General features: G+C 51.0%; 1 protein-coding gene across 9 annotated transcripts in view; it reads right to left on the reverse strand.

Moving 5' to 3' along the window:
* Window positions 1-27406, reverse strand: part of AKAP13 (A-kinase anchoring protein 13) — a 326203-nt gene that overhangs the window by 36251 nt on the left and 262546 nt on the right. For all 9 annotated transcript variants that reach the window (XM_062204924.1, XM_062204923.1, XM_062204920.1 and 6 more), the window contains 3 exons: window positions 19267-19309; window positions 17394-17526; window positions 9663-9837 (listed from right to left, as the gene is read on the reverse strand). In XM_062204924.1, coding sequence (XP_062060908.1) covers window positions 9663-9837; window positions 17394-17526; window positions 19267-19309 — 351 coding nt within the window. The remainder of the gene's footprint in view (window positions 1-9662; window positions 9838-17393; window positions 17527-19266; window positions 19310-27406) is intronic.

Here is a 27406-nt window from a genome sequence, read left to right on the forward strand (position 1 = left end):
CTCCCAAGTGGACCTTGTGGAGTCCCTGTCCTCCTCCCCGTAAGAGCACTGCCCACACACCGTGAGAAGCAGCTGCGCTGCTCTAAGACACAGGAGTCCAGAGCAAGGGCCGGGAAGGCCACACACATCACACGGAATAAAACGCGGCACCAGCACACAACCAGCAGCAACTTGGGGATATCAGGATCTCAAGACGTAAAGAACAACAACCTCACGGAAAACCGGACAAAGACAATTCACAAAAACAGCCCTGATAACCTCCTAGAAATCAGAGAAACGCAGACTTAACACCAAGAAACACAGGTTCTTGTCGACCAGACTGGCCAGAAGAAAAAGCCCTGGGAGGGCTGGAGATAGGGTGCTCTCAACACTGCACACGGCCCACACAGCGACTCTGCACACGGCCCACACAGCGACACTGCACACGGCCCACACGCTGACACTGCACACGGCCCACACAGCGACTCTGCACACGGCCCACACAGTGACTCTGCACACGGCCCACACACCGCCACTGCACACGGCCCACACGCTGACACTGCACACGGCCCACACAGCGACTCTGCACACGACCCACACGCCGACACTGCACACGGCCCACACGCCGACACTGCACACGGCCCACACAGCGACACTGCACACGGCCCACACACCGCCACTGCACACGGCCCACACAGCGACTCTGCACACGGCCCACACGCTGACACTGCACACGGCCCACACAGTGACACTGCACACGGCCCACACAGCGACTCTGCACACGGCCCACACAGCGACTCTGCACACGGCCCACACAGCGACACTGCACACAGCCCACACAGCGACTCTGCACACGGCCCACACAGCGACTCTGCACACGGCCCACACAGCGACACTGCACACGGCCCACACAGAGACACTGCACACGGCCCACACAGCGACACTGCACACGGCCCACACAGCGACACTGCACACGGCCCACACAGCGACTCTGCACACGGCCCACACAGCGACACTGCACACGGCCCACACAGCGACTCTGCACACGGCCCACACGACTCTGCACACGGCCCACACCCCACCACTGCACACGGCCCACACAGCGACTCTGCACACGGCCCACACAGCGACTCTGCACACGACCCACACAGCGACACTGCACACGGCCCACACGCCGACACTGCACACAGCCCACACACTGACACTGCACACGGCCCACACAGCGACTCTGCACACGGCCCACACCCCGCCACTGCACACGGCCCACACGCTGACACTGCACACGGCCCACACAGCGACTCTGCACACGGCCCACACGCTGACACTGCACACGGCCCACACAGCGACTCTGCACACGGCCCACACAGCGACACTGCACACGGCCCACACAGCGACTCTGCACATGGCCCACACAGCGACTCTGCACACGGCCCACACACCACACTGCACACGGCCCACACAGTGACTCTGCACACGGCCCACACACCGACACTGCACACGGCCCACACAGCGACTCTGCACACGGCCCACACACCGCCACTGCACACGGCCCACACGCCGACACTGCACACAGCCCACACGCTGACACTGCACACGGCCCACACAGCGACTCTGCACACGGCCCACACAGCGACACTGCACACGGCCCACACAGCGACTCTGCACACGACCCACACAGCGACACTGCACACGGCCCACACAGCGACTCTGCACACGGCCCACACCCCGCCACTGCACACGGCCCACACAGTGACTCTGCACACGGCCCAGTGACACTGCACACGGCCCACACAGTGACTCTGCACACGGCCCAGTGACTCTGCACACGGCCCACACAGCGACTCTGCACACGGCCCACACAGCGACTCTGCACACGGCCCACACAGCGACTCTGCACACGGCCCACACAGCGACACTGCACACGGCCCACATAGCGACACTGCACACAGCCCACACAGCGACTCTGCACACGGCCCACACCCCGCCACTGCACACGGCCCACACAGTGACTCTGCACACGGCCCAGTGACACTGCACACGGCCCACACAGCGACTCTGCACACGGCCCACACAGCGACACTGCACACGACCCATACACCGCCACTGCACACGGCCCACACAGTGACTCTGCACACGGCCCACACAGCGACACTGCACACGGCCCACACACAGAGTCTGCACACGGCCCACACAGCGACTCTGCACACGGCCCACACAGTGACACAGCGGACCAGTGGGCAGCCCTGGGTCACATGCAGAATGCTTGCACTTTATGAACTGGCCCACTGGTCCACTGACACCACCAGGTGTGGCAGAGGGGTTGGGGACATGGTGATGCGGGCAGCAGGGGAGAGAGGTGGTCCTGCTAACCCAAGAGAGCACCCATGCTGAGCTGAGTCAACATACTCGTTCCCCAAGAGACGACGTTGAAAGGAAAGTGAATTACAATGTAAGATGTGGTGCAGTTTCTTTTAAAACTGTACATTGAAAACAAAAAATAAACACTGCCTATGCATGATGAGCTGAAACTGAAAAACACAGACAACGACTCTACTGAACTAACGACATTGCCCTTGAGGAAGAAGGAAGAGGACTAGGCTAGGCAGCAGAGAAACCCACTTTTTCGTGTCATAATTCATGTCTTTGGAAAATGACGAACAGGGCTGGGTGTTCAGCACAGTGGTAAGCTGCCCGAGACACTTGCATCTCAGATCCAAGGCTGTGGGTTCAAGCCCCAGCTCTGCTTCTGAGCCAGCTTCCTGCTAATACACACCCTGGGAGGCAGCAGGTGATGGCAGACCCATGTGGAGTTCTGGGTGCTTGGCTCAGTCCTGGGCCAGCCCCAGACGCTGTAGGCATTTAGGGAGTGAACTAGTGGATGAAGATTTCCCTCTCTCTATGCCTTAAATAAATAAAAAACTTAAAAAAACAATTGCAGTCTTACAACAACAAAATGTTACTTTTTCCATTAGTGGTGGGGTACACAGTATTATCAATATATAATACTTTGATTAGTATATTTCAAAATTAAAGAAAAAATCCCAAACCAGTGCATTAAACTCTAATATCCTCTAAAGTTCCTTGGAGTTCCTTATAAACTCTACCTTATACTGTAAAAAGGGCAAGGAAACGATCTTCAATTAGGTCTTAGTGTCATGTATTCCATTGGAAAGTGCATTCCTTTTGCTATACTGAACATCTACAATATTGTGTGCATCTATGGGCATGCCAAGAGGTGGCGGGTGCACTTGGGAACCGGCCACTGATCCTCACCCGCAGAGGGAACTTGGTCCTGAGCAGCCTTCCGCCTGCCCCTCGCCAGCCCCTTCAGTGGTGCCCCTCAAGGAGGGGCATGGCCACTCTTAAACAGAATGCACAGGGGTGAGCACAGTGGTGTGGTGGTTACGTCACCACACAGACGCCCACAGCCCGAATCAGAGTACTGGCTCGGATCCTGCCTCCTGTGCTTCGAAGGCATGCATGACATAAATACGTATACACACAAGTATAAACATAAAATCACACACAAATCTTGGAAAATCCAGACCTCGGCAATGTTCAGGTTCTCAGGCCAGTGACCGAGACGTAAAGACAACTCTAACTGAAAACTCACAGAACAGAAATGCCACTGGAAATGTGCTTCTAGTTAATACAATTTTCCACATAAATTCATGGTTTTAGCTAACTGGGACAGGACCCACATCTACAACACAACTGAGCTTTAGTATGCTCTCGAATGGCATCACAGGCCCTGGTGACAAACAGTGCACGCGGACACTTGGTTAACACGCTCGAGATGCTACTTGGAAACCACTCAACTTGTCATCAAGCTGTCCCGGCTCAGCCCACGGAGACAGATCTGGTGCTGTGCGTAGGTGAGTCAGAGACTCCTGTCCTAATGACATCAGCCAGAGTCATGAGATCCAAACCTTCCTGTCTGTCCTGGAAAACAGACAATTACCAAGAACTGAAGACAGACCTAACAGAGTTCCCAGTTCTGTGCAAACCCTTTGTCAGGAAGATCAAAGAGGAATTATCTGGCTCCTCATTGATTCAGTCTCTTACAAGATTGCCCAAGAGCAGTACGCAAAATGCATTCATTTTTCAAAATTTTTCAGAAAGGTCTCAGCACAGTGGTCTGTGGGAGCAGAGCTGACCTCCAATCGGATTTCTGAACTCAGAAGCAAGCGCCCCTGCCTTCAGCTTCTTTCTGTTGGGACAAGGAGGCATCAAACGAAGAAAATGAAGCAAACCCCGCCTGACGAGGAACCACCTTTTATCTCTTGCCACACTTTTTTTTTAACACCGCTACCACTCACTACAGATCTTCGGTGAACTGTTTTATACTAAGCATTCTTTATCTTTCATCAGAAAATTAAAGCAAGTCATTAGAGAGACTATTTTTTTTTTCTTTTTGACAGGCAGAGTGGACAGTGAGAGAGAGAGACAGAGAGAAAGGTCTTCCTTTGCCGTTGGTTCACCTCCCAGTGGCCGCTGTGGCTGGCGCACCGCGCTGATCCGAAGCCCGGAGCCAGGTGCTTCTCCTGGTCTCCCATGGGGTGCAGGGCCCAAGTACATGGGCCATCATCCACTGCACTCCTGGGCCACAGCAGAGAGCTGGACAGGAAGAGGAGCGACCGGGACAGAATCCGGCACCCCAACCGGGACTAGAACCCGGTGTGCCGGCACTGCAGGCAGAGGATTAGCCCATTGAGCCATGGCGCTGGCCAAGAGACTATCTTGAGGAAGTAAGTTTTATGGAGAAGTAAGAGGGGTGGCCCATCAGAAAGCCGGGACCACAGATACTAAGGGACTGCCTGTTAAAGGGGAGTGCACGTCCGTGGGTGCCTCTGCTGCAGGCCAGGCGCGGGGGCTGGGCTTCCCACACACCGAGCCCTGACAAGAGGCCGACTGGTCTACCTCCTAGGGCCACGGCTTTCCTTCCTTGGAAAAATGGTCTGGTCCTGTTTAAGGATCCAGGTGGAAGAATAACTGCTAAGACAGAAACAAGCAATTTCCTATCATTTCAACCCCACCAAGAAAATTAAAACAAACAGCATTTAAATATGAGCAACTCTCCCTGTGCCTTCCTGAGTAAAACCTGTGGGCAACGTGAGACACCACGCTGACATCTGGAAGACAGGAGCCAATCTACAGACATCACACGCACCGTGGTGACTCCGCGTCTCATCTGTCTGCACGTCGACTCTACATCTGACTGAGGGGTGGCGTTTAGCCTAGCAGTTCACACTTCCAAACCACAGCACAAGGCCTGGGTCCAGCTGCTGCCCCGGCCCCGACTCCAGCTTCCTGGCCCTGGAAGACAGTGGGGAGTACTCAGGCACTCGGGTCCCTGCCCCCCACGTGGGAAATCTAGGTTGTCCCTGAGTCCCCGCTGTGTTCAGGCCCAGCCCCTGCACTGCAGGTGAACCATAAGATGGGAGCTCTCGGTCTCTCTACACCTATCTCGTAAATAAATAAAAATTAATAAAAACAAAACCTGAGTAGCTGCTTGGGTTATGAAGCTCCACCCAGGAGTCAGCAAAATATGGTTCTATTAAGGCAGAAGGGAAGTTACTTTCTTGTAAGAGCATCATGGTTTCCCAGGAGACACACGCCTGCCTGCTGGGACAACACATTCCCTGAGCCCCCTGGCGCACTCGGAACACGGCGGGGGGGGGGGGGGGGGCACAGACGGCTGAGTCCTGAGTTAGCCAGATTTTCCCCTTCCTGCCCAGATAACAGACGAGCCTTCACACACACACACACACACACGTACTGCAGGCCGTTCTTCAAGAGGCTGGAGACGCTCAATCAGCCAGTTAGTTCTGTTTCTCTGGGAAGATGACTGCATAGCGTTCCTTTGCTTTTAGGCTGTGATTTCCTCCCGACTTCTGCCAAGAGGCAGGCTGCTCACTGTGGTGCCCAAACCTTAATGACACCACCAGGCAATGAGATCGTCCCAACACCACTCCTGGAGCAGGGTGATGTGGGGTGCTGTGCAAATTAAAACTGCATCTTTGAACCTTCGTGCATACGAAGACAGTCATGAGGCCCCACTGAAATTGTTCCTTTTGCTAATTCTTTTCAGTTCACTTTTCCCCTTGCCGTTCCTGAGGGGTTCAACGGAGATGACCCTGACAAGAACCCCTGGCACAGGACCGTGGATGCCCCTTCCCTCTCCCATCGACTGGGACAGAACCGCAGCCGATCCACAGTGCACTGGTTTCCCACTTCTAAAATGTCTTAATGAAATATACTGCTCCATTTTGTGTCATCAGGTACGTACACATCTAACATAGATTTACTTTTTGAGCTAGAATTTTGACATCTTCACTTTTAAAGTCAATCAGTGAGTACAATGAAGCTGTTCTGATGGACACAGAAGTGGTGAAATCAGAGAGCCAAGGGAGCCCTGCCAGTCACCTATCTTAGCACCTGGCTTACTTCTGTGTATTTAGTTCTGCGGACAGGACACAGAGGACATCCGTGTTCACAAAATGAGGAAGTACAAATGTCAGCAGATTTTCTTTGAAAGTGGCTTCAATTAATTAGAGGAATCAGTAAAAATATAAATGGGCAGGTAGGCTGACACCCGAAGCCAGTGTATTGATGCTAAAATCTGCTATTGGTACAATTGTATTACATATGTTAGAACTCACCCGTGTGGAGCCTGCCATCAGCAGACATCCCTACACCAGTCCATGAGGACACTAACTGGAACCCGAGAAACCTTCACATGCTTTGTCTTCCTCAGCTCCAGACCCTCCACAAGACTCGAGACTCTCCGTGGGTGCTCTGGCATCCTCGGGCAGTGGCAGTGCCAGCACACGTGGTCCTACAGCTAGGGAACCCGAGCTACGAGTGCCTTCTCCAAGGGAGTCCAGCCACACACGCACAGGTGTGCTCAGGGCACCTGGGTCAAGAGGCACATTCTCTAATACTACAATGGGCACTCGTGGGCTGGCATCAATTTCTGTAAATAAAGTCTCACTGGAACCCAGCCACCTCCATTTTCCTGTCTGGTTTGTGCTAACTTGCATACTACCAGGGCAGTCAGGCAGCTGCGACAGACATGAAGAGCCCAGCTCCACACACACGGCCCCCAGCTCCACACACACGCCCCCCAGCTCCTGATCTACCTGATTCTTTGCAGCACCGTCCCCATATCGCATCTAATGACTGCGTGTACTGGAGCTGCTGCGTATTTAGACGCTGCTACAATGGCTACATGTCAAGGATTATGCTTTGAGGACCCTTATCTAACATCATCGTGTCAGCAGCTTGGGAAAGGTGCCCGGCACATACTGATGCACCTTTGAACAGTCCATGGAAGATCTGTAGTAGGAAAAAGTCATGCATGGGGTTCGAAGTCTTGTGCACTCCGGGTTCCCACCAGCCCGTGGAAAAGCCCTCACACATGTGCACTGTTCTGCTGGCCAGACACAGACCCTGCACCTCGTAGCATTTGGGCAGTGGTCTTTGTTCACCAGCGACCCGAGCGTGCACCCACTGAGGGCTGCACCTGAGAAGATCTGGTCTGAGGGCCTCAAGATTCCTGCACTGCTCAGCCAGGCCCAGCCAGGAAAGCCGACAACAGTGTGGACGCCATTTAGAAACAAACCGAAATCAGAGCGGCAGCGACAGGACAGCACACTGGAGCAGCTGAAAAGGCCCCACGACCTCCCCCCATGACTGCTTGTATTCTTGAAGCTGTACTGTTGTTGTTTTCTTTTCCAAATATTCCTCTCTATTGTCACAGCATCATCTCCTATCAGGGAGTCTGCTCACTTCAACACTTTAACAATTTTCAGTATCTCATCTTGCCTGCGCACCTGCTGCTGTTCCTAAATGTGGTCTATTTCCTCACACATTTTCATCGTGTGCTCAGCTTCACAGGACTCTTGTCTTCCGCCCCAGTGGCCCCTGAAATACTGCCGTATCCGCGTGGTTTTATTCACCGTTAGCTAGGGTCCCTCAGGATGTCATCAATCCTACACTGGGGTCTCAGGAAACCTCTTGTGAAAACTGCTTAGCTTTGGGTTCCAGCACACATGAAGATATAAATTTGGATACCAGAATTCAGTTTGACACCGAATTCTCTCACAGCCGGGAGACAGCAAGGATCCCCACTGCTTCCGAAGGCCAGGGGCAGGTTCATGGTCCAGGTCCCTCATGATGGGTATGACAGTCTGCCAAGTGTTTGTTTTCAGTTCCAGTCTATATACAGTGTCCCACGGTCACACACGCTGTCCTCAGGTACTGTGAGGGAACGCTCTTTACTGTGAGATGACCGGGGAAAGAATCCTCTTGGAATGCTGCAGGGTGCTGGCAGTGTCTTGTTTTCCTAGAAGTCACAGGCAGGAGGAACTCGTGGTTGATTAACCTTACGTGAAGGGTGACACGCGCACAGGCAACCTGTCCTCCTGGGACAGGAGTGGACACAGATGGGCACTCCTACAGCGCTGTGTTTTCAAATAGGACAATGAAACAAATACTGCTGCACACTATTTTTAAAGCATAATATATCCACAGGTCACTTTATAAGGAGGGACTTAAAAGTCCCAACAGCTGCAGGCCACGTGCTCGGGCAGTCACACTCCGCTACTCAAGAAAGCAAGGCAGCAGAAGTCATCATGGAAGGGACTTTGATCCTGCCCAAATGAACTCGTAAGTATTTCAAGTGTAAGCTAGCTATTTTTAGGTACTAACAGTTAGTTGGAATACTCAACACGGAGGCCTAAAAACAAGAAGTCCCGTCAAGGTCTGAGACTGGCCCCTGGGGGTCTGAATTAGTCGTGTTTGTTGGGACTGGCCCAGGTGCAACAGGATGCTGTCACCTTAGCCTTCGGTGGGCTGGGGTAGCTGCATCTCCACCTGTCCCCTCTGAGCAGGAGAGGCCTCCGTGACTGGCCTGCTGTGCTCTGGAAGGCACTTATCTTCTGTGTGTGCAGTGGCCGAATCTCAAATACAGGCTTAAAAATGATGACCTAGGGGCCAAATGGGGAGGGTCACAACCTGCTTTGTGTAGCCCTGGAGCAACGAATGATTTTTATATTTCTAATGGTGGGAACAAAATGAGAAAGATTTTACACAGCACATAAAGTTTTATGACACTATTGTTTCGGATGCACCTGGCCAAGCCAGCTGCAGAGTCCAGCAGTGGAACCTGAGATACCCTGTCCAGTCCACAGCAGAAAAAGTTGGCGCCTCCTGCCTGAGAGCATCTTACGCAAACCAGGAACCAGGCTCAGGTAGCACACCTGGCGTCCTGGCAGGTGCAGCAGGTCAGCACCACTGCACATGAAGGCATTCACCCGTGGCCGTCACAGGCGAGGGAGGCGAATGGTCAGGGCACAGACCCAGGATGGAACCGAGGGGAGCGTCCGTGCGCCACGGCAGACTGCTGCGCAGCTTCCTGGCCTGATGCCGGCAGGCTTTTGGAACAGGAAGCGAGCAGTTTAGGAATCAGAGAAGTATGTGAAATCGGGGCTATCTGAAGAACTGAAGGCTGAATTATACATCGAGCACTTATTTCTTCAATGATGTCTAAATAAAAAAAAAAAAAAAAAAAAAAGGCGCTACTTCTCCTCACAAATGAGGAACAGACAGGGGTAGCAGACAGGAGCCAGCACGCGCTGCCGGGGCAGAGCTCTCTCACAAGGAAGCAGCACCTCCCTTACTTGTGCAAGTGTGGGCGTCTCTGCTAGGGAACGGCTTCGCGCACTGGCTGCAGCTGACGGGGCCCACCACGGGGATGGGGCTGAAGCAGTGCCCGTTGATGGCCTTCTTGTCCTTCTCCTTCTCTTTACAGTCTTTCTCCTTCTCCTTCACTTTCTCTTTCTCTTTGTCCTTTTCCTGCCAGAGAGAAGAATCAACAGTTAACTGCGCATGGGCAGGTCTTTCCCCTTCTCGAGCCCCAGATGGCAGGCAGTCAGGGGGGTCGGGAATGGTTTCGACCAAAGTGGAGGAACCACGTTCTGGACAAAACCACACTAAGTGGTGAACATGACAACCGCCATGGAAAGCCCTGTGAACACCAGGCTGGCAAAACAGTGTGGCAGGGGTCCCTCAGGGTTATTTCCATCGAGAAACACCACATCCAAGGACCAACTCAAGAGAGAGGCTTCTGAGGTCCCCTCTGTAGGGCACAGGGGGTCCACACAGGAACAGCTTCAGACGGGAGCAAAGAAGCGTGGGAGCAAATGGGGATGCGTGAGGAGGAAGGAGGACTCCCGAGGCTGCTCTGCCCGCTGCACACCCTCACCCATGTTTCCTCTTTCTCTCCGGCCACACACTGTAAACATCTCCACCCCTACAGTTCCACTTTTTACTGATGAGCATTTCAAGGCTTGTAGATACAAACTTTTATCCAGTGTCCAACCTGGGAGGAGGATGCTGGGAGGCATCGGATGGAAAGAGCACAGATGAGGGGACCAGGAACCGCCCAGCTACACTACCTCAAAGTAAGGTAGGACCGCGAAAAATGCCTTAGAGACTAGAGGTGGAGGACCAGCTCTGGCATCCAGCCTCAACTCAAGAGAGCTTAGCAACGCTTCTATAGTCACAAAGAGGAATGGTAAGAAATTTATATCTTGGGGCCGGCACTGTGGCGCAGTAGGTTAACACCCTGGCCTGAAGCGCTAGCATCCCATATGGGCACTGGTTCTAGTCCTGGCTGCTCCACTTTTGATCCAGCTCTCTGCTTTGGCCTGAGAAAGCAATAAAAGATGGCCCAAGTCCTTGGGCCCCTACACCCGCATGGGAGACCTGGAAGAAGCTCCTGCTTCCTGGCTTAGGATCCGCGCAGCTCCGGCCATTGTGGCCAATTGGAGAGTGAAGATCTCTCTCTCTCTCTCTCTCTCTCTCTCTCTACTCTCTCTGTGTATCTCTGAATTTCAAATAAATAAATAAATCTTTAAAAAAAAATTAAATCTTGAAAAGTTGAAATAACAGTGACATGTGCTGGATCTTGAATAAAACATTTAAAGCATTGAGGGGCACTTCAGATGCACGGTGTCCCCAGGAGCCAGGGCGCAGAGGCACTACTGGGCATGGCACACGGCTGGCCGAGCAGCTTCGGTGGATTTCACTGCCACTCAATCAAGGAGCACAAATGAGTACAACCCTCGAGGGAGGAGCTCTGCTTCCCGGAGTGTGGTCCACCGCGACTGACAAATGCCCACCACTACACACACTGCTCCCTCTGCTTCCAGGACTGAAGTGTGCAGGCTGCATCACAACCACCAGGGAAACTAAGGGCTGGAAAGTCCTGGACTGTCACTATTCGCAAAGTACTGGGGTGAGCAACTGACACGCACTTTCTCACAACCACCACAGGAATTAAGTGCTGCCGGACCTCCATCTTCCGTCTGAAGAGACGGGGGCTCACACGTGTCACACAGGAGGTACTCAAGCCCCAGAGAAGACCCAGACCCAGCTGACAATCTGCACAGAGCCAGAGCCCAGTCTCCTGCTTCCTGCTCAGAACCCACGGGCAAATCTAAAATGGAAACATCTGTGGGTCACAGACAAGTCCTAGGTTTACAGAGTGTGTACGCGGAGAACCCAAGAGCGCGACTGCCACTTTCAAACTATATGATACTAGAGGAAGGAAGAAAAACTGCTTCCCTTGACAAAACAGGAAACTGCTGAAATAAGTAAATTTCTAGTAAAACAACAACTGTAAACTCTGCCAACAGACCAAGAAACAGCAGCAGTCTCCAGGAGGCCCGCTGGCTGCCTGCGGCTGAGGCTTGCCCCGTGCCTGAGCATCTTCGCCTGAGGGAGCCACGGCCGGCCCGGTCGCCAGAAACTCCCGTGGCAGCTGCCTCACTCCCTCAAGCTTCGCAATGCTTTTCAATCCCAGTAAATTATAAGCGAGGTTTTTATCCTAGCAACAACCCACAGTCGTTCTTCAAGGATAAAAGCAAACAACCACCCCCAGTGTCTCTCTCAGTGTCATCTGAATTCAGTGCTTAAAAGAAGTCAGGCGCTTACCTCCCCACGTTTCGGTCCTAAGAATCTCACGGTTACGAGGGGCGCCTCGTGGAACCGAGCCCATTTCCCCAACATGGTCTGACCCCCATGCCAGGAAGCGCACTCTCACAAGAGGAGGGCTCATGCCGGCAGGGCACAGCTCAGCCGCTCTGGCTGCCCTCTGCAAGAGAACCCTAAGAGGAAGCCAGAGACAAGTTGAGAAACGGAAGGAGGGAGGGCTGAGGCCGCCCGTTTCCTGGTGACAGCCTCAGCTGTTAGACTGCTGCCAGCGCTGAGCACACAGGAAGCAAGCTGCACTCATTCCCGACAGAGCCGCAGACAGAGCTACGCGGCAGCAGGGGCTGGGACGGGCAAGCCCGGACTCCCTGTCTGAGAGGAAGCAGAGAGCTGCAAAGCGAAGTTTCAGTAAAGCTGCCCAGCTAAAGGGCGACCAGCTGGCTTTCCATGTTTGACAACTGCCACATGCTTCAGCCTCCTGCTGCGGAACACAAGGGAGCAGGGCACTTCTGAGCCTACCAGTTTTAATTGCAATTTAAAAACCTGAGAACACTGTAGACAACTATGACAGCAGGATGGGATTCACCTGTCACGCTGAAGATCCTCATAAAAGCAGGAATGTGACCGTCTCTGACACCGACTTGAGCCTAATCTCTGCTGCTGGCCCCTGGGACACACTGACTGGAACAGCTCTTTTTAACCAGGCTACAGGAACTACAGGTCTTGTTACAAGTTATACAGTGCGTCAGCAGCCGAGCACCCGGAAGGGCCTACAGCAGTCAGCGGAAGTCTGTCTGAAACATCTCTAACCATCCTGGTGTTCCCCAAACTGATCATTATCAAAAGGACAGGTGAAGATCACTGATTCAATCTGTTATCAAAAGAAGAGGGAGGGAGAACGACAGGAAAACATACCCGGGAATGCGAACACCGGCTGCTTGCTAGGTCCTCTGACCACTACTCAAGGCCTGCTGCATGGCCACCCTTTACCCCACTGAGTGCCATGTGCCTGGGTTAGTAAGGACAACCTCCTTCCATGTAAACACACCTCTGACACATAAGTGAAGCAGAGATTTCTAAGCTATCCTTGCACACCTCAGAATTACAGCTGACATTTTAATATAATATTCAGTAAATGCTTCAAATTTCCTTTAAAAGGAAGCATAGTTATATTACACAGATTAGTGAAACAAACAGATTATATGGTCTCTCATAGTAAGACATCATTTTCATAGGAAATTCAGTGTTAACAACTATACTGGCACCTCCAGTTTTAACACGATGGAGAAGGACCATTGTTCCATAGTGAAGGTCAGGGAACATTTATTATTGTGCTACTGTCTGGAAGATGGAGGCTTTCTCTGTGGTGAGGCTCCACCGTAGATGCAGGGCACATCAGGAGAGAATGTTTAATGTAACAACACAAAATAACCTTATTTGGGGCTGGTGTTGTGGTGTGGTGGGTTAAGCTGCTGCCTGTGATGCCAGCATCCCATATGTGTGTAGGTTTGAATCCCGACTGCTCACTTCCCATCCAGCTTCCTGGGAAAGCAATGGAAGGTGGCCCAAGTGCTTGGGTCCCTGCACCCACATGGGAGACCCAGATGAAGCCACTGGATCTTGGCTTCAGCTTGGCCATCTGAGAAGGGAACCAGCAGATGGAAGGAAGACTTCTCTCTGTCGCTCTAACTGTAATAAATAAAATAAATCTTTAAAAAAAGTTATTTCTTACTACCTTTTGCTAAACAGAAAAAAGTCAAGTTGTTCTACAGGAGGACTGATATCAATCTGACCTAAAAGTCAGCTAATAACAACTACGAAAGGCGACTTCTGGGGCTGGTGTTGTGGACAGCAAGGTTAAGCCACTGCGTGCAACACTGGCATACCATACGGGTATTAGTTTGAATCCCAGCTGCTCCACTTCCGATCCAGCTCCCTGTTTATGTGCCTGGGAAAGCAGCAGAAGATGGCCCCTACACCCACAAGGGAGATCTGGTAGAAGCGCCTGGCTCCTGGCTTCAGCCTGGCCTAGTCCTAGCTATTGTGACCATCTGGGGAAGGAACCAGTGGATGGAAGATCTCTATGTAACTACGACTTTCAACTAAATAAATAAAAATATATTTTGAAAAAAAAAAGGAAAGAGAGAAAAAGATGATTTCTTCATCTACTCGTCCACTGAGGTACTGCAAGTGCCTGATAGTGGGAAAAGCACTACGGATTTGTAATATTTGAGGTTCCACTGCTCGATGGCACTGCCCCCCAAGATCAAACCTCAAAGCCAAGACGGAAAGAGGAACAAGCTCGACTGCAAGAGTGCTGTTGGTCTGACTCGGGAGAGGACGGCGGCGAGGTCGCCCGTGCTGCAGCGGCTTCTGCCACAACCACGGGCTCTCGTGGCAAACGCTAGCCTCAGACTTAAACACGCTTCAAAGAGGAAAAAGGAAAATACACATAGCACTTGGAAACGGATTTCAAGAGTGAGCAGGAAAAGATGCGCGCTACATGTACATGTCAGCCAGGCCAGGGGAGCCTCTGCCTTGCTCTGGCTGCCTCTGTGACCCAAGAACACTTCCCCATGCTTAGTGTGAACATAGAGAAGCTGGGACGAGACCTTCTGGAAGGTCAGGCTCAGTCTACGTCGTGTGTTGGTATCACCTCGTCAACAAGGCCAGTGGTCTAGTCACAGCACTGTCCAAAAAGCTCATGCCACTGGAGGTGGACAGAAAGGAGAAGCTGCAGTTGAAAAGTCTGTTTGAGGACAAGATTCCAAGTTTAAAAATGAAATAAAGAGCAAAAGCATCGTGAACTCATCCAAACCAGATCACAAAGATTTTCACGGTCATTTACTGCACCTAGGAGACTTCTAAGACGGTAGAAGTCACTCAGTAACACTCAACTTAGGTTAATCTTCCCAAGGGGATGTTCTTTTGTTGATGTCAACTTGTACCCAAGCCAGCAACAAGCGAAACAGCTAAGGCTCTACTTTAAGCTGTTTTTCCACTTAAAGCTTTGTTGCCAATATATGGAAGAGTAGCAAGCATTCCACTCTCCTTGACCTTAATTTTTTTTTTTAATACTAAACCAAGACCGAATACGACTTCACACGTCTCTGTGACTGGGCAGACACGGCCTGCTGACCTCGGTGCTGTTTCCTGACGGCCCACTTTCCCTTTGCTCTGCACTTTGGCAGCAGACATGAAGAAAAACTGCAATGCTGGGGACAAGTTGTTGGAAAAATCCCTCTAGGTGATGACCAAATCTGGTGTTTTCTAGATTGGACAACACATCAGCTGTACTTCAATCAGCCCACTTAACTGAGTGCCCAAGAGACTTAGTGGGGGGCTGGCGCTGTGGCACAGTAGGTTAATCCTCCGCCTGTGGTGCCAACATTCCATATGGGTGCTGGTTCTAGTCCTAGCTGCTCCTCTTCTGATCCAGCTCTCTGCTGATGGCCTGGGAAAATAGCAAAGGATGGCCCAAGTCCTTGGGCCCCTGCACTGACATGGGAGACCTGGAAGAAGCTCCTGGCTCCTGGCTTCTGATCGGCTCAGCTCTGGCAGTTGGGGCCATTTGGGACGCAAACCAGAGGATGGAAGACCTGTCTCTCCCTCTCACTGCCTGTAACTCTACCTCTAAAATAAATAAGTACAATTTTTACAAAATAAAAATAAAAAAAAGACTTAGTTGGGAAGAGGGAGTGGCCTTGTTTCATGTTTATTCCCTTAGTTCTTCCATGCGTGTATGTACATATGTACCCATGTATATGTATGTATTCATGCATATACACACATATCTTTTTTCTTTCCTCTTAAAATATATTAAATACATTTTTTTAAAATTAAGAATATACAAATCAAAATACTAGCAGTAGTTATCCCTTTATGTAGTTATTACAGGTGATTATTTTCTTATTTTATATTTGGAAGAGTTTATAATGAACATGTAAAAAATAACTAGGTTAACTAGTTTCAATATTTTAATTTAACATCAGGCACTAAAGAGGCTACATTCTAAATGTTCCAAATCAGAAATAGATCTAGGAATTAACAGTAAGATAATCTTAAAGTTCTTAGAATTTTCTGTGGGGTCATCTGTCTTCCTTCTAAACCCAAATACTGCAAGTACTTTCCATACCCTGTTCTTGGTATAAAACCTTTCTACAACATTAAAAATTTTAATTAATTCATTAATTTATGACAGGTGGAGGAGATGGAAAGGGAAAGAGGGAGGGAGAGAGAGGGAGAGAAGGAGAGGGAGAGAAGGAAAGAGGGAGAGAGGGAGAGGGGGAGAGGGGGAGAGAGGGGGAGAGGGGGAGAGGGGGAGAGAGGGACAGAGGGGGAGAGAGAGGGAGAGGGGGAGAGAGGCAGAGAGGGGGAGAGAGGGGGAGAGGGGGAGAGGGGGAGAGGGAGAGAGGGGGAGAGGGGGAGAGAGGGAGAGGGGGAGAGGGGGAGAGAGGGGGAGAGGGGGAGAGGGGGAGAGGGGGAGAGAGGGAGACACGGAATGGGAGACAGCACTCCCACCTGCTGATTCCCCCCACAAACACTTGCAGGAGCAAGGCCTGGGCCAGTGCTGAAGCCATGAGTCAATGACTCCATCCACGTTTCCTACATGGGGGCAGGGATCCAACTATGTGAGCATGGCCTGCCGGCTTCCAGGATGTACTTTAGCAGGAGGCTGCAATTGGGAGCCGAGTTGGAGCTGGGACCTGAAACCAGGCATTCCATACAGAATGTGGCAGTCCCAACGGCTATGCCAAACTCCCATCCCCTTCCGCGACATCTTTAATAATCCTATATGTTTCATTTTATTTGAAAGGGAGAGAGAGAGAGACAAAGAGCTCTTCCATCCTTTGACTCACTCCCCAACTGTCCACAACAACTAGGGCTGGGTCAGGCTGCACCCATCTGGGTTCCCACTCGGGTGGCAAGTACTCAAGTACTTGGGCCCTCCCTAGATACACGCTAGCAGGAAGCTGCATCCGAGGGAAGGAGCCAGGATGGCTACCAGGCACTCCGTAGGGGATGGAGCATCCCAAGCAGCCTTTGAAGGTTTTGCCAAACACCTGTCCCCTTCTATGACAGGGAATCCTAAGTCAAAGAAATCCAAGACTGAACCTCTTCTCCACATTTGGGGCACTCCCCACGGTACAGGGACTACCTGCGAGACACGGCTGCGGGACAGGTAACCATCTGTGGGGAGTTCTCAGCACACACAGTGCGAGTGTACCGAGTGCAGCACTTCTCGTGACTTGACTTAGTGCTGCTCCTTTGCTCCACGGTCAGGCTATTTCAGACCGCTCCCGAGTTCACTTCCAGTTAGGTGCCCATCCTGGAGTCCTGGAGTTCACACAGCGGCGGCAGGGCTTCCCGAGGACGACTGAGAGGGCCCCTCAAGGAAGACGCGCGCTGGCACTTACTTTGCTCTTCTTGCTGCTGGACATTTTATTCTTGATGTAGCTGAACGTGCGACTGACTTTTGTTCCACTCTTCCCTTCGAAGTCTTTCTTGGAAGGGCTCTGGGGCAGGAAATTGTAGCTCTCTTCTGTCATACTAAATAAAAACAAGAAGAGTGACCTTTTTAGGGACCAGAGAAGTTCAACGGTGGCAGAAGAAGTGGTAGACAGAGATGGCTGAGTGGTTTGGGTTTCGTGCAGTATCTGGGGACAGCATGAACTACAACACCCACGTTCTGTTGCCAAGAGCGGGCTGTGTTTTTTCTCTTAGTCTTAATGTTGTAATTATAGATTTGCAGTGACTCAGGTTAAAGACCCTGTCAGTTACTCATTATTTTATCTGAAATTTCTAACACAGCATTTGGTCTACAAACTTTGTTGCAAACTGGTGCTTGAAAGGACAGTCCTACACATAAACGAAGGATGAGGCACTGGTTACCAGGGGATGCAAACCAGGGAGCCTCACGACTGATGGAGGCTCACGCTCACCAAGCTTTGGGCACCAAACAGCCAAGACCGTGGACTGGTGTTTGCAGCTACACATGCTTCACGAGGGTCTCGACAGAGCAGCGGGCCAGTCTGAGCTGCAGTGTGTACGCACAGAGCCCTTCACGAATTTTATACAGACACTTGCTCAAGAAGCCCACATAACATCTAAGACCATCCCAAGTGAACCAGTGTGACCTCAGGCAACTCGCACGGCTGACCTGTGAGTTCAATCCCTGGCCTTGCCACGGCTCAGTTTCTCCACGCCGCCTCTGAGACGACCTCGCCACGGGGAGGGTGGGAGGGAGCACAGCTCGTGTGTCACTAAGGCTCCTGCTCCACTACACTGAGCGCCCAGCTCCTGGAGCCCCAGCCGCGTGCTGGGTGTGAGTGCGGGGCTGCTTTGGAACGGGAATCCCTGCCTGGCACTTCGCTCACGTGCTGTGGCACCCCCTGGCAGGGCAGCCCTGTCCACCTCAGGTGTCTCTGGGAGAGGAGGCAGAAGCAGAACCACAGGTCCTCTCCACAACCAATGCCCACTGCTATGCACGTTGCTTCTGTGCTGTTGTGAAAAAGTGGACTTGAAAGGATGGCTGGGCAGCACCCAGAAGCCCAGAACTCTCAGATTAGGATATTTAACCACACAAGCATGAGATGGGAAGGATAAAAATAAAAATAAACAATGGGCCAGAAGAGCAATCTTGTGTCTGCTCCAAGAACCTTGCCCACTAACTGGGAAAGAGCATTGCTCAACACACACGTGCACAGAAGAACCCAACTTGAAAACATAAAAAGGTGAAGGAGGTGGAGCACAGTACGGATGTGGGGACAAGGGCACCTCACAAAGTGACAAGAATTTTTTGGTTCAAAAAATGTTGAAATCCATGCAGACAAGGGAGCTTCAAAAAGTTCATGTCAGCTGTGTATTGAGAACAACTATGCTCTGATTTAAAAATAAATCTTTACAAAAATAAATTTCTTAAACCTATTTTCCATGAACTTTCTGAAGTACCCTCATATATACTAATTACAACACAAATTGTACTTAGAAATTTAAAATCACCACAAAGCATGCACAAATCCATGACGTCCAATATGTATGTGCCCTCACATGACTAACTATAACCAATAATCTTCGTCATGAAAACGGGAGGAAGCAGTAAACCATTGGAGATCTGCACGTAAAGGACGCAGTCTCCACTGTACGTCTAGTCGTTACTGCACATCCATCACTCGGGAATTACGTGCCCATGACCTCAGCTAACCGAGCTGACTTCACTAACGGCCCGGGACACTCCTGACTCCCCTCACTTCATTCTGGGAAAGGAGTAACAGGGTCACTGTACCGCACCTCTCGGTCAGATGAGCACTGGTGTTGTGGAAGGACCGTGAGTCTAGAAAACAAAAGGCAGAGGACACGTTAGCAGAGGGCCTCCCCACGACAGGTCAGCTATTTAACAGTTACAGTGACACCGCTAAAGCAGACACAGCACCTGAGAGCCACTGCGTGGCGCCTCTTCCTTCCGAAGGCTTGGTAGAAGGAACAATTAAACTTGAAACCTTTAGCCACGGGGAGTGGATTTCTTACAAAGAAAATAAATTTAACCCAGGATTCAAGTAACTGAAAAAATCCCAACCAATATTTTCTCTCTAGCGCTTACACACACACACACACACACACACAGCAGCTCTTCAATCCCTGCCTTGCCACGGCTCAGTTTCTCCACGCCGCCTCTGAGACGACCTCGCCACGGGGAGGGTGGGAGGGAGCACAGCTCGGGTGTCACTAAGGCTCCTGCTCCACTACACTGAGCGCCCAGCTCCTGCAGCGCTGCTGTTCTCTTCAGAGAGCCTGGAAACAGGTCAGTGAGCAGGAAAGAGCATCGGGCTAGCGTATAGAATGCCGGCCCAGTCACTAATTCAGGGTAAAACTGCAGGATTTCAGGATTGTGAAGTGAGGGAGGAAACTCACACGGCGAAGTCCTCTCCACGAGTAAGATGAGTTCTTTCTCCCCCATAACTGGTGGCCCACAGAGGGAAGCAGGTCACGAAAGCCCTAGGGACAAGTCAGATGACAAGGCACGAAGCAGAGAACGGTGAAGCAACAGGACCGCGACTGCCATCGACCACACGTCCAGCAAGTCGGAGTCACTCTCAACACCTCATGGCTTTCAGTTTCGAGGTCAGACACAGAGAATCTTTGCAAGGACACTCCACCAGACAAAGGAAGCTCCGGCAAGTACTAGGATAGGGAGCACGCGTACCCATTCCCCTTCACACTGGTTCTAAGAACCCCTGAGATTGCTGTGAGTAAACTGTCCTCAGGCAGACGTGTCATGATCTACAATCAGATGACCAGCACCTGAAACCTTTAAACGCCCCAAAGATTCTAGGTTCTGAATAGAAATGCCGAACTGTGGCTACTACTAAGTAATTCAAACAGCCAACAGGTGGGAATAACTCCTAGGAAACTCAAAAACAAATTCTAAGTCTTCCAAAGATTGCTTTCTGTAAGTCTTCCTTTTCCGTATCTGGGGCTCTTCTACTCCACTCCCTACTAATGCAGCCTAGGGGAGGGAAGACCAGACAACAAAGGCCAGCGCCCAGTTCTGCAGAAGTCAGGTGTCCACACAACCAGCATTTGAACCTTGACGCCTTAGTGCACGTAACAAACTGGAGAGGCTCATTCAAGTTAGTGGCTTTAACGTTTTACACTAAGGAGCCTTCAGTGACAAAAGCAGAATTAAATTCTCTCAAGTCACAAAGATTCTACTGTACACTTAAGCAAGGGCCTAGTAGGTCAGCATTCTAGGAATGCAAACAAAATAAAAATAAACAGAAAAGTTCCAACTACACAAAGACCTGCCAAGAAAAAGCAAGCAGCAGATTTCTGAGGAATAAATTACAAACTAAACAAAGCCGTGACAGCGACCTGGGGGGCCCACGACTCCTAGGAGATGTCCAGCTTTTTTACCACTGAGACTTGGTTTCTCTGACCTCTTAGCTGTCACTCCGAGGACAGTGATTAATCCAAAGCTGCCCCTGAAATTCCTAGATTGTCACCAAGCTTTCAGAGCATCAAGGAGTACAGAAAAACCAAGGTTGTTTACACAACAAAATTACAGACAAAAGTAAAGGAACTTGTCATCAACCCATAAGGTTTACAAGTATTACTGCAGGGGGCCGCCGCTGTGGCATAGCCCTGGCCTGTGGTACCAGCATCCCACATGGGTACTGATTCATAGGAGTACTTTTTAAATAAATATACATTTTTTTTTTTGACAAGCAGAGTGGACAGTGAGAGAGACAAAGGTCTTCCTTTGTCGTTGGTTCACCCCCAATGGCCGCTGCGGCTGGCGTGCTGTGGCAGGCGCACGGCGCTGATTCGAAGCCAGGAGCCAGGTGCTTCTCCTGGTCTCCCATGGCGTGCAGGGCCCAAGCACATGGGCCATCCTCCACTGCACTCCGGGCCACAGCAGAGAGCTGGACAGGAAGAGGAGCGACCGGGATAGAATCCAGTGCCCCGACCGGGACTAGAACCTGGTGTGCTGGCGCCGCAGGCAGAGGGCCTATTGAGCCGTGGCGCCAGCCAAATATACATATTTTTAAAAGTTAGAGTCACAGAGCCAGAGAGATAGAGATCTTCCATCTACTGGTACACTCCCAAAATGGACACAATGGCTGGGACTGAGCCAGGCCAAATCCAGGAACCTGGAACTCCATCTGGGTCTCCCACATGGGCAACACAGGGCCCAGGCACTTGGGCCAGCTTCCACTGCTTTACCAGGCACATAGGCAGGGAGCTGGATCTGAAGTGAATCTGCTGGGACTGAAACTACTGCTCACACTGTAGACAGTGGCTTAAACCACTGCGCCACACTACCTGCCCCAACCACAGGAACACTCTAATTGTCAGAGAGTCATAGTGTCAGCTGCAGGAAATGAAAACAGTTCAGTAACCCACTGAACATCAGAAAAGGTTTTTCCGGGGCCAGCACTGTGGTGCACAATGGGAAATATAATTTTTAAGTTAGTTATTACCAAAAATGTATTAATCTGAAACTTACAGTTTATTGAAAAGTTTAAAGATTTAAAAAAAAAAAAAAGAGATCCAAGGAGGAGAAATACATTAACTCCCACTCCCTTGTTCACACGGTGTTATTTCAAATGAAACATTTTTAAAATTACTTCATTTATTTACTGTCAGAAATGATGAGAAGATAAAAAATGCAATATAAGCTTTTAAATACCACAGATGGGCATCTATACAGTTGTACCACTAGACAGAGGGGAAAAAAAAACAAACAAACAAAGCCAGGACAATGAAGCTGCCATGACCAGGTGGAATGTTTGCTGAAATTGTACCCAGGACTACAAAGGCACAGTGAGGGTTGGGAACACATCGCTTATGCCTTGAGATACCCTGGAATCGGGAGGCCACTGGAACAGTTAGAGGTACACAGAGACAGAGATGTTGGCTCTAGATCCATTTTCAGAGCCAAGTACAAAAACGTGATTTCCAAAAGATGGCATGCAACGGGGTACAGCCAACATTAGTGCCAAGCCCACAGCACTTCCGGAGCCGTGAGGCCGGAGCAGCGGCGGACACGAAGCTGCTCACTTACTATGCAGCTCCTCCTCCGCACTGGAGTCAGAGGAGCCGAGAGGAAAGAGCGCTTTAGACTTGAGGAGGAGCGGAGAGACGCTCACGGAGAAGGAGATCTGCCTCGGGGGCTGCACCTGCTGCTGAGCTGACAGTGGGTAAGAAGAGTTAGAGCACACAGATCAGGCACATCACGCCAGCACGGCGTGAACCCCTCCAACCCAAGTGGAAACGCAACTGTCACGAGCCTACCAAGTCCCAGGAAAGTCCTGTGGTTTGACAAATGCTACTTCTTAACACTTTCATCTTCATTTCTAAATAGCAGGAATTCAAAGGCGCAGTGCAAAAGAATTCTTATACTGGGGCCGGCGCTGTAGGGCAGTAGGTTAATTCTCTGCCTGCGGCGCTGGCAACCAATATGGGCAGCGGTTCTAGTCCTGGCTGCTCCTCTTCCAATCCAGCTTTCTGCTGTGGCTTGGGAAAGCAGTAAAAGACGGCCCAAGTCCTTGGGACCCTGCACCCGCATGGGAGACTGGGAAGAAGCTCCTGGCTTCTGGCTTCAGATCGCAGCTCCGGCCATTGCGGCCATTTGCGGAGTGAACCAACAGAAGGAAGACCTTTCAGTATCTCCCTCTCATTGTCTGTAACTCCTCCTCTCAAATAAATAAAAATCTTTTTTTTAAAAAAAGAATTCATCTACCAAGTATGTACTTGTTACCATTATGAAAATAAGAAGCAAATTATTTTAATGGTCACAATTCATACCTGAAGTTTCCAAGGGCAAAAGCTACTGCTTTTAAACACTGGGGTGGTGTGCCCCACACGCCTCATTCCCAGCTCTTCACCGACTCTGAGCATAGCGCACCTTCTTCTTCTTTTTGTTAACAGTTATTTATTTGGAAGGCAGAGTTACAGAGAGAGAAATATCTTCCATCCACTAGTTCACTCCCCAAATGGCCACAATGGCCAGAGCTGGACCAATCCAAAGCCAGGAACCAGGAGCTTCTCCAGGGACTCCCAAGTGCATACAGGAACCCAGGCACTTAGGCTATCAGCAGGAAGCTAGATCAGAAGTAGAACAGCCAAGGCTTGAACTGGCGCCCATATGGGATGCTGGCACTGCGGGTGGCGGCTTTACCCACTACACCACAGCACTGGCTTTGTAGCAGACTATCTAATCTCTGGCCAGATCTCGCCTTTGAGCTCCAGGCTCTATGACTTGGTCATCGATGGTGGATATCCCACAGGCAGTCCAAACTCGGGGCTTTTCCTACAGACCTGTTCCTCCTTGCCCTGGTCACCAGATTCTTACAGCATACGTCAGCAGGCCTCTACCTACTGTCTTCTAGATCTCTCTGAAGCTCTGCTCCCTCCCCGCCATCCCAGCCCTGCACCTTGCCTCCAGACACCATTCACTGCTGCTCGAGCCCTGCAAAGCCTACTGTCCACCAGCCAGACTCCGCACACACTTTCAGTGGAGTTAGCTTGAAGTTTCAATCAATTCATTTTTTTCATTTTTATTTTTGACAGGCAGAGTGGACAGTGAGAGAGAGACAGAGAGAAAGGTTTTCCTTTGCTGTTGGTTCACCCTCCAATGCCCGCTGCGCTGCAGCCGGTGCACTGCGCTGATCCGAAGGCAGGTGCTTCTTCCTGGTCTCCCATGGGGTGCAGGGCCCAAGCACTTGGGCCATCCTCCACTGCACTCCCGGGCCACAGCAGAGAGCTGGCCTGGAAGAGGGGCAACCGGGGACAGAATCTGGCGCCCCAACCGGGACTAGAACCTGGTGTGCTGGCGCCGCAAGGCGGAGGATTAGCCTGTTGAGCCACGGCGCCGGCCAATTAATCAATTCAATAACCTTAAGTGACCACACTGCCTCCAGGAAGAAGCCCCAAATGCTCAGTTTTGCTGTCCACTCCTGGTTTCCTGCTAGTCTAACCTTTGCTATGACTGCTGGGAGCTTTCTCTGACTCTCAGGTCAGAGACTCCAAAACTTCCAAGGTTTGTTTCATAGCCGCACTCACCACTTCCTATCGGATTCTCCCTCTCTCATCCGTAGCCTGCACAGATTCTTCCTGCTCACAGCACTGCCTGGTCTGGTGCATGGCAAAAAGCAGGAACTGAAAATACTGACTGGATGAACAAACCAATAAATGAATTTCCCTCACCAGGCTTTCAGGAATCCCAATGTCTTACATGGAGTGTGAGCAAGTCTTGTACCTCCCACCACAGCCCTGGTAAGCACCGTGCGAGCTCAGAATGCTTGCTGTCTGCAGCCACTTCAAGCGGCAGAAACTAAACACCTGGCCCCGGCGTTTTAGGCAGAGACTGTCTCCTGCGAAAGCCCCATCGTCCTCGGTGTGCCGAGTAACTTCCACAGGTGAAGTCAATCAGGAAATGTAAACAGGCCCCCTACTACCGGGAATCTAATACTATCCCCTTCTTGGGTCACAAAATCATGGACCATAAGGAAAAAACTTCACTGGCACGGAGAAGAATAACCCTGAGGTTATCAAGCTATAAGGGAGAGGCACTGCTCTGGTAACACAGGGATTCAGTTTTATAATCCATTCAGATTACAATGCACATGTGGATATTCTTAACAAACATGTGTGTTCACTAACTGTACAACTCAACCCAATAATAAAAAGTTTCTTTGCCTGACTAAATTGTTGTTCAGACAGTTGTGTCAATGCTATATTTTCCAAACACAACTATGCTGAGAAAATGCATGTGTTTCGGGAAATTTCCACCCTATTGTCCACAAGAGATGGGGCCAGACAATGAGCATGGAAACAGATAGAGGGGCTGCCATGTACAGCAGGTAAAGCCACTGCCTCCACACTGGCTTCCCACTCTGCAGTGTCAGCTGCTCCGTTTCCAATCCAGCTCCCTGCCAATGCACCTGGGAAGGCAGTGGAAAAGGGCCCAACTACTTGGGTCCCTGCTACCTGTGTGGGAGTCCAGGACAAAGTTTCTGACTCCTGGCTTCAGCCTGGCCTAGACCTGACTATGGCAGCCTTGTGGGGAGTGAAACAGCAAATGGAAGATCGATCTCAATCTCTGTTTCTGTCTTTCCCTCTGTCACTTGGCCTTTAAAGTAAGTACACTAACAAATAAGTAATTATCTCAGCTCTCATGTCTGTCTTCCCGGAGGCTCACTTGTTTATCCTTTTAAATCTGGTACAAATTGCCACAGTTTGGCTCCCTTAAAACAGACTTAGCTTTCAGAACGTATTGCAAGCTATAAGGTAGAGGTCCCATTGGTATGAGGCAGCCAGGCAGGCAGTCACAAGCCTCCACTCCCTGCCTACTTGTCAATCAAAGGGCCTGGCTTTCCAATGGTCACCTGCTGGGAGTCTCTTGCTAGAAACTGCTTGGTCCATATAAAGCTTTTTTTTTTTTTAAATGACTCTAGGGTGAGCTTTTGAAATGTGAATGTGGATGCTTTTGTACTTTGGCAACTGCTGGAGGCCAGCCTCAGCCTGGAAACACCAGGGTTAAAGGGAAACCATGGAAATTCTTGGTAATTGCCTGTCACCAGCCTAAGATGGAAACTGTCTGTCCAAGTGCGCACCTTTTAAAAGCAATGTAGTTTTGGAACTAGATTTTGATGTAGGACAGTTCGTTTCTTACCACTGAGCCATAACTGCTGGATAAAATGTGGTGGACTCAGATTTGTCCTCTTGTGCTGACCACGTGGCTCCTCCACCCCACCCTCTGCTGCTGGAAGAGGGAAGGGCATTTCCTGCTACATTTGGCCAGCAAGGGAGTGTTTAAAGGTAGGCTTAAATTGTCAATTGCTTGGGGCTGGTACTGTGGCATATGGGTAAATGCTGCAGTGCCAGCATCCCATATGGACACCAGTTCGAGACCTGGCTGCTCCACTTCTGATCCAGCTCTCTGCTATGGCCTGGGAAAGCAGCAGAGAATGGCCCAAGTTCTTGGGCCCCTGCACCCACGTGGGAGACCTGGAAGAAGCTCCTGGCTCCTGGCTTTGGATCAGCACAGCTTCAGCCATTGTGGCCAATCTGGGGAGTGAACCAGCAGATGGAAGACCTCCTCCTGACCTTGTGTGTGTGTGTGTGTGTAATTCTGACTTTCAAATAAATACATAAATCTTTTTTTTTTTTTTAATTTTTGACAGGCAGAGTGGACAGTGAGAGAGAGACAGAGAGAAAGGTCTTCCTTTTGCCATTGGTTCACCCTCCAATGGCCGCCGCGGTAGCGCGCTGCAGCCAGCGCACCGCGCTGATCCGATGGCAGGAGCCAGGGGCTTATCCTGGTCTCCCATGGGGTGCAGGGCCCAAGGACTTGGGCCATCCTCCACTGCACTCCCTGGCCACAGCAGAGAGCTGGCCTGGAAGAGGGGCAACCGGGACAGGATCGGTGCCCCGACCGGGACTAGAACCCGGTGTGCCGGCGCCGCAAGGCGGAGGATTAGCCTAGTGAGCCACAGCGCCGGCCAATACATAAATCTTTTAAAAAATAAACTGTAGATGGCACTGTAGATGGCTTTTCGTTCCTGGTATAGGAATGTGGTTTCTGCTGCTCGGTGGAACCTAAGAGCTCGTGCACAGCTATGCTGGGGTTTCTCAACTCCAGCTTCTGGCAATGCCTGGATCCTATCCCACCCTGGTGCACAGACTCCAGGCAGAGAGCTTAAGGCCACCTAGGGGTTGGATACCCCAGGCACAGAAGTGCAGGCCCCTGAAGATGTTCAGGGCACAGGGCTTCAGGGTTTATGCACAACTCGACAGCTGGTCTCAGCTTTATGCTGCTTTCTGGGACCCTGGAGCTGAGCTTCCAGGCACGAGGCACAGTGCCCCTCATGAAGTCTCCAGCAGCAGTGGCGCAGCCCCCAAACTCATTTTGATATGGGATAAGTCA

The sequence above is a fragment of the Lepus europaeus genome, chromosome 11 (assembly GCF_033115175.1).
Source record: "Lepus europaeus isolate LE1 chromosome 11, mLepTim1.pri, whole genome shotgun sequence".
NCBI lineage: Eukaryota > Metazoa > Chordata > Mammalia > Lagomorpha > Leporidae > Lepus > Lepus europaeus.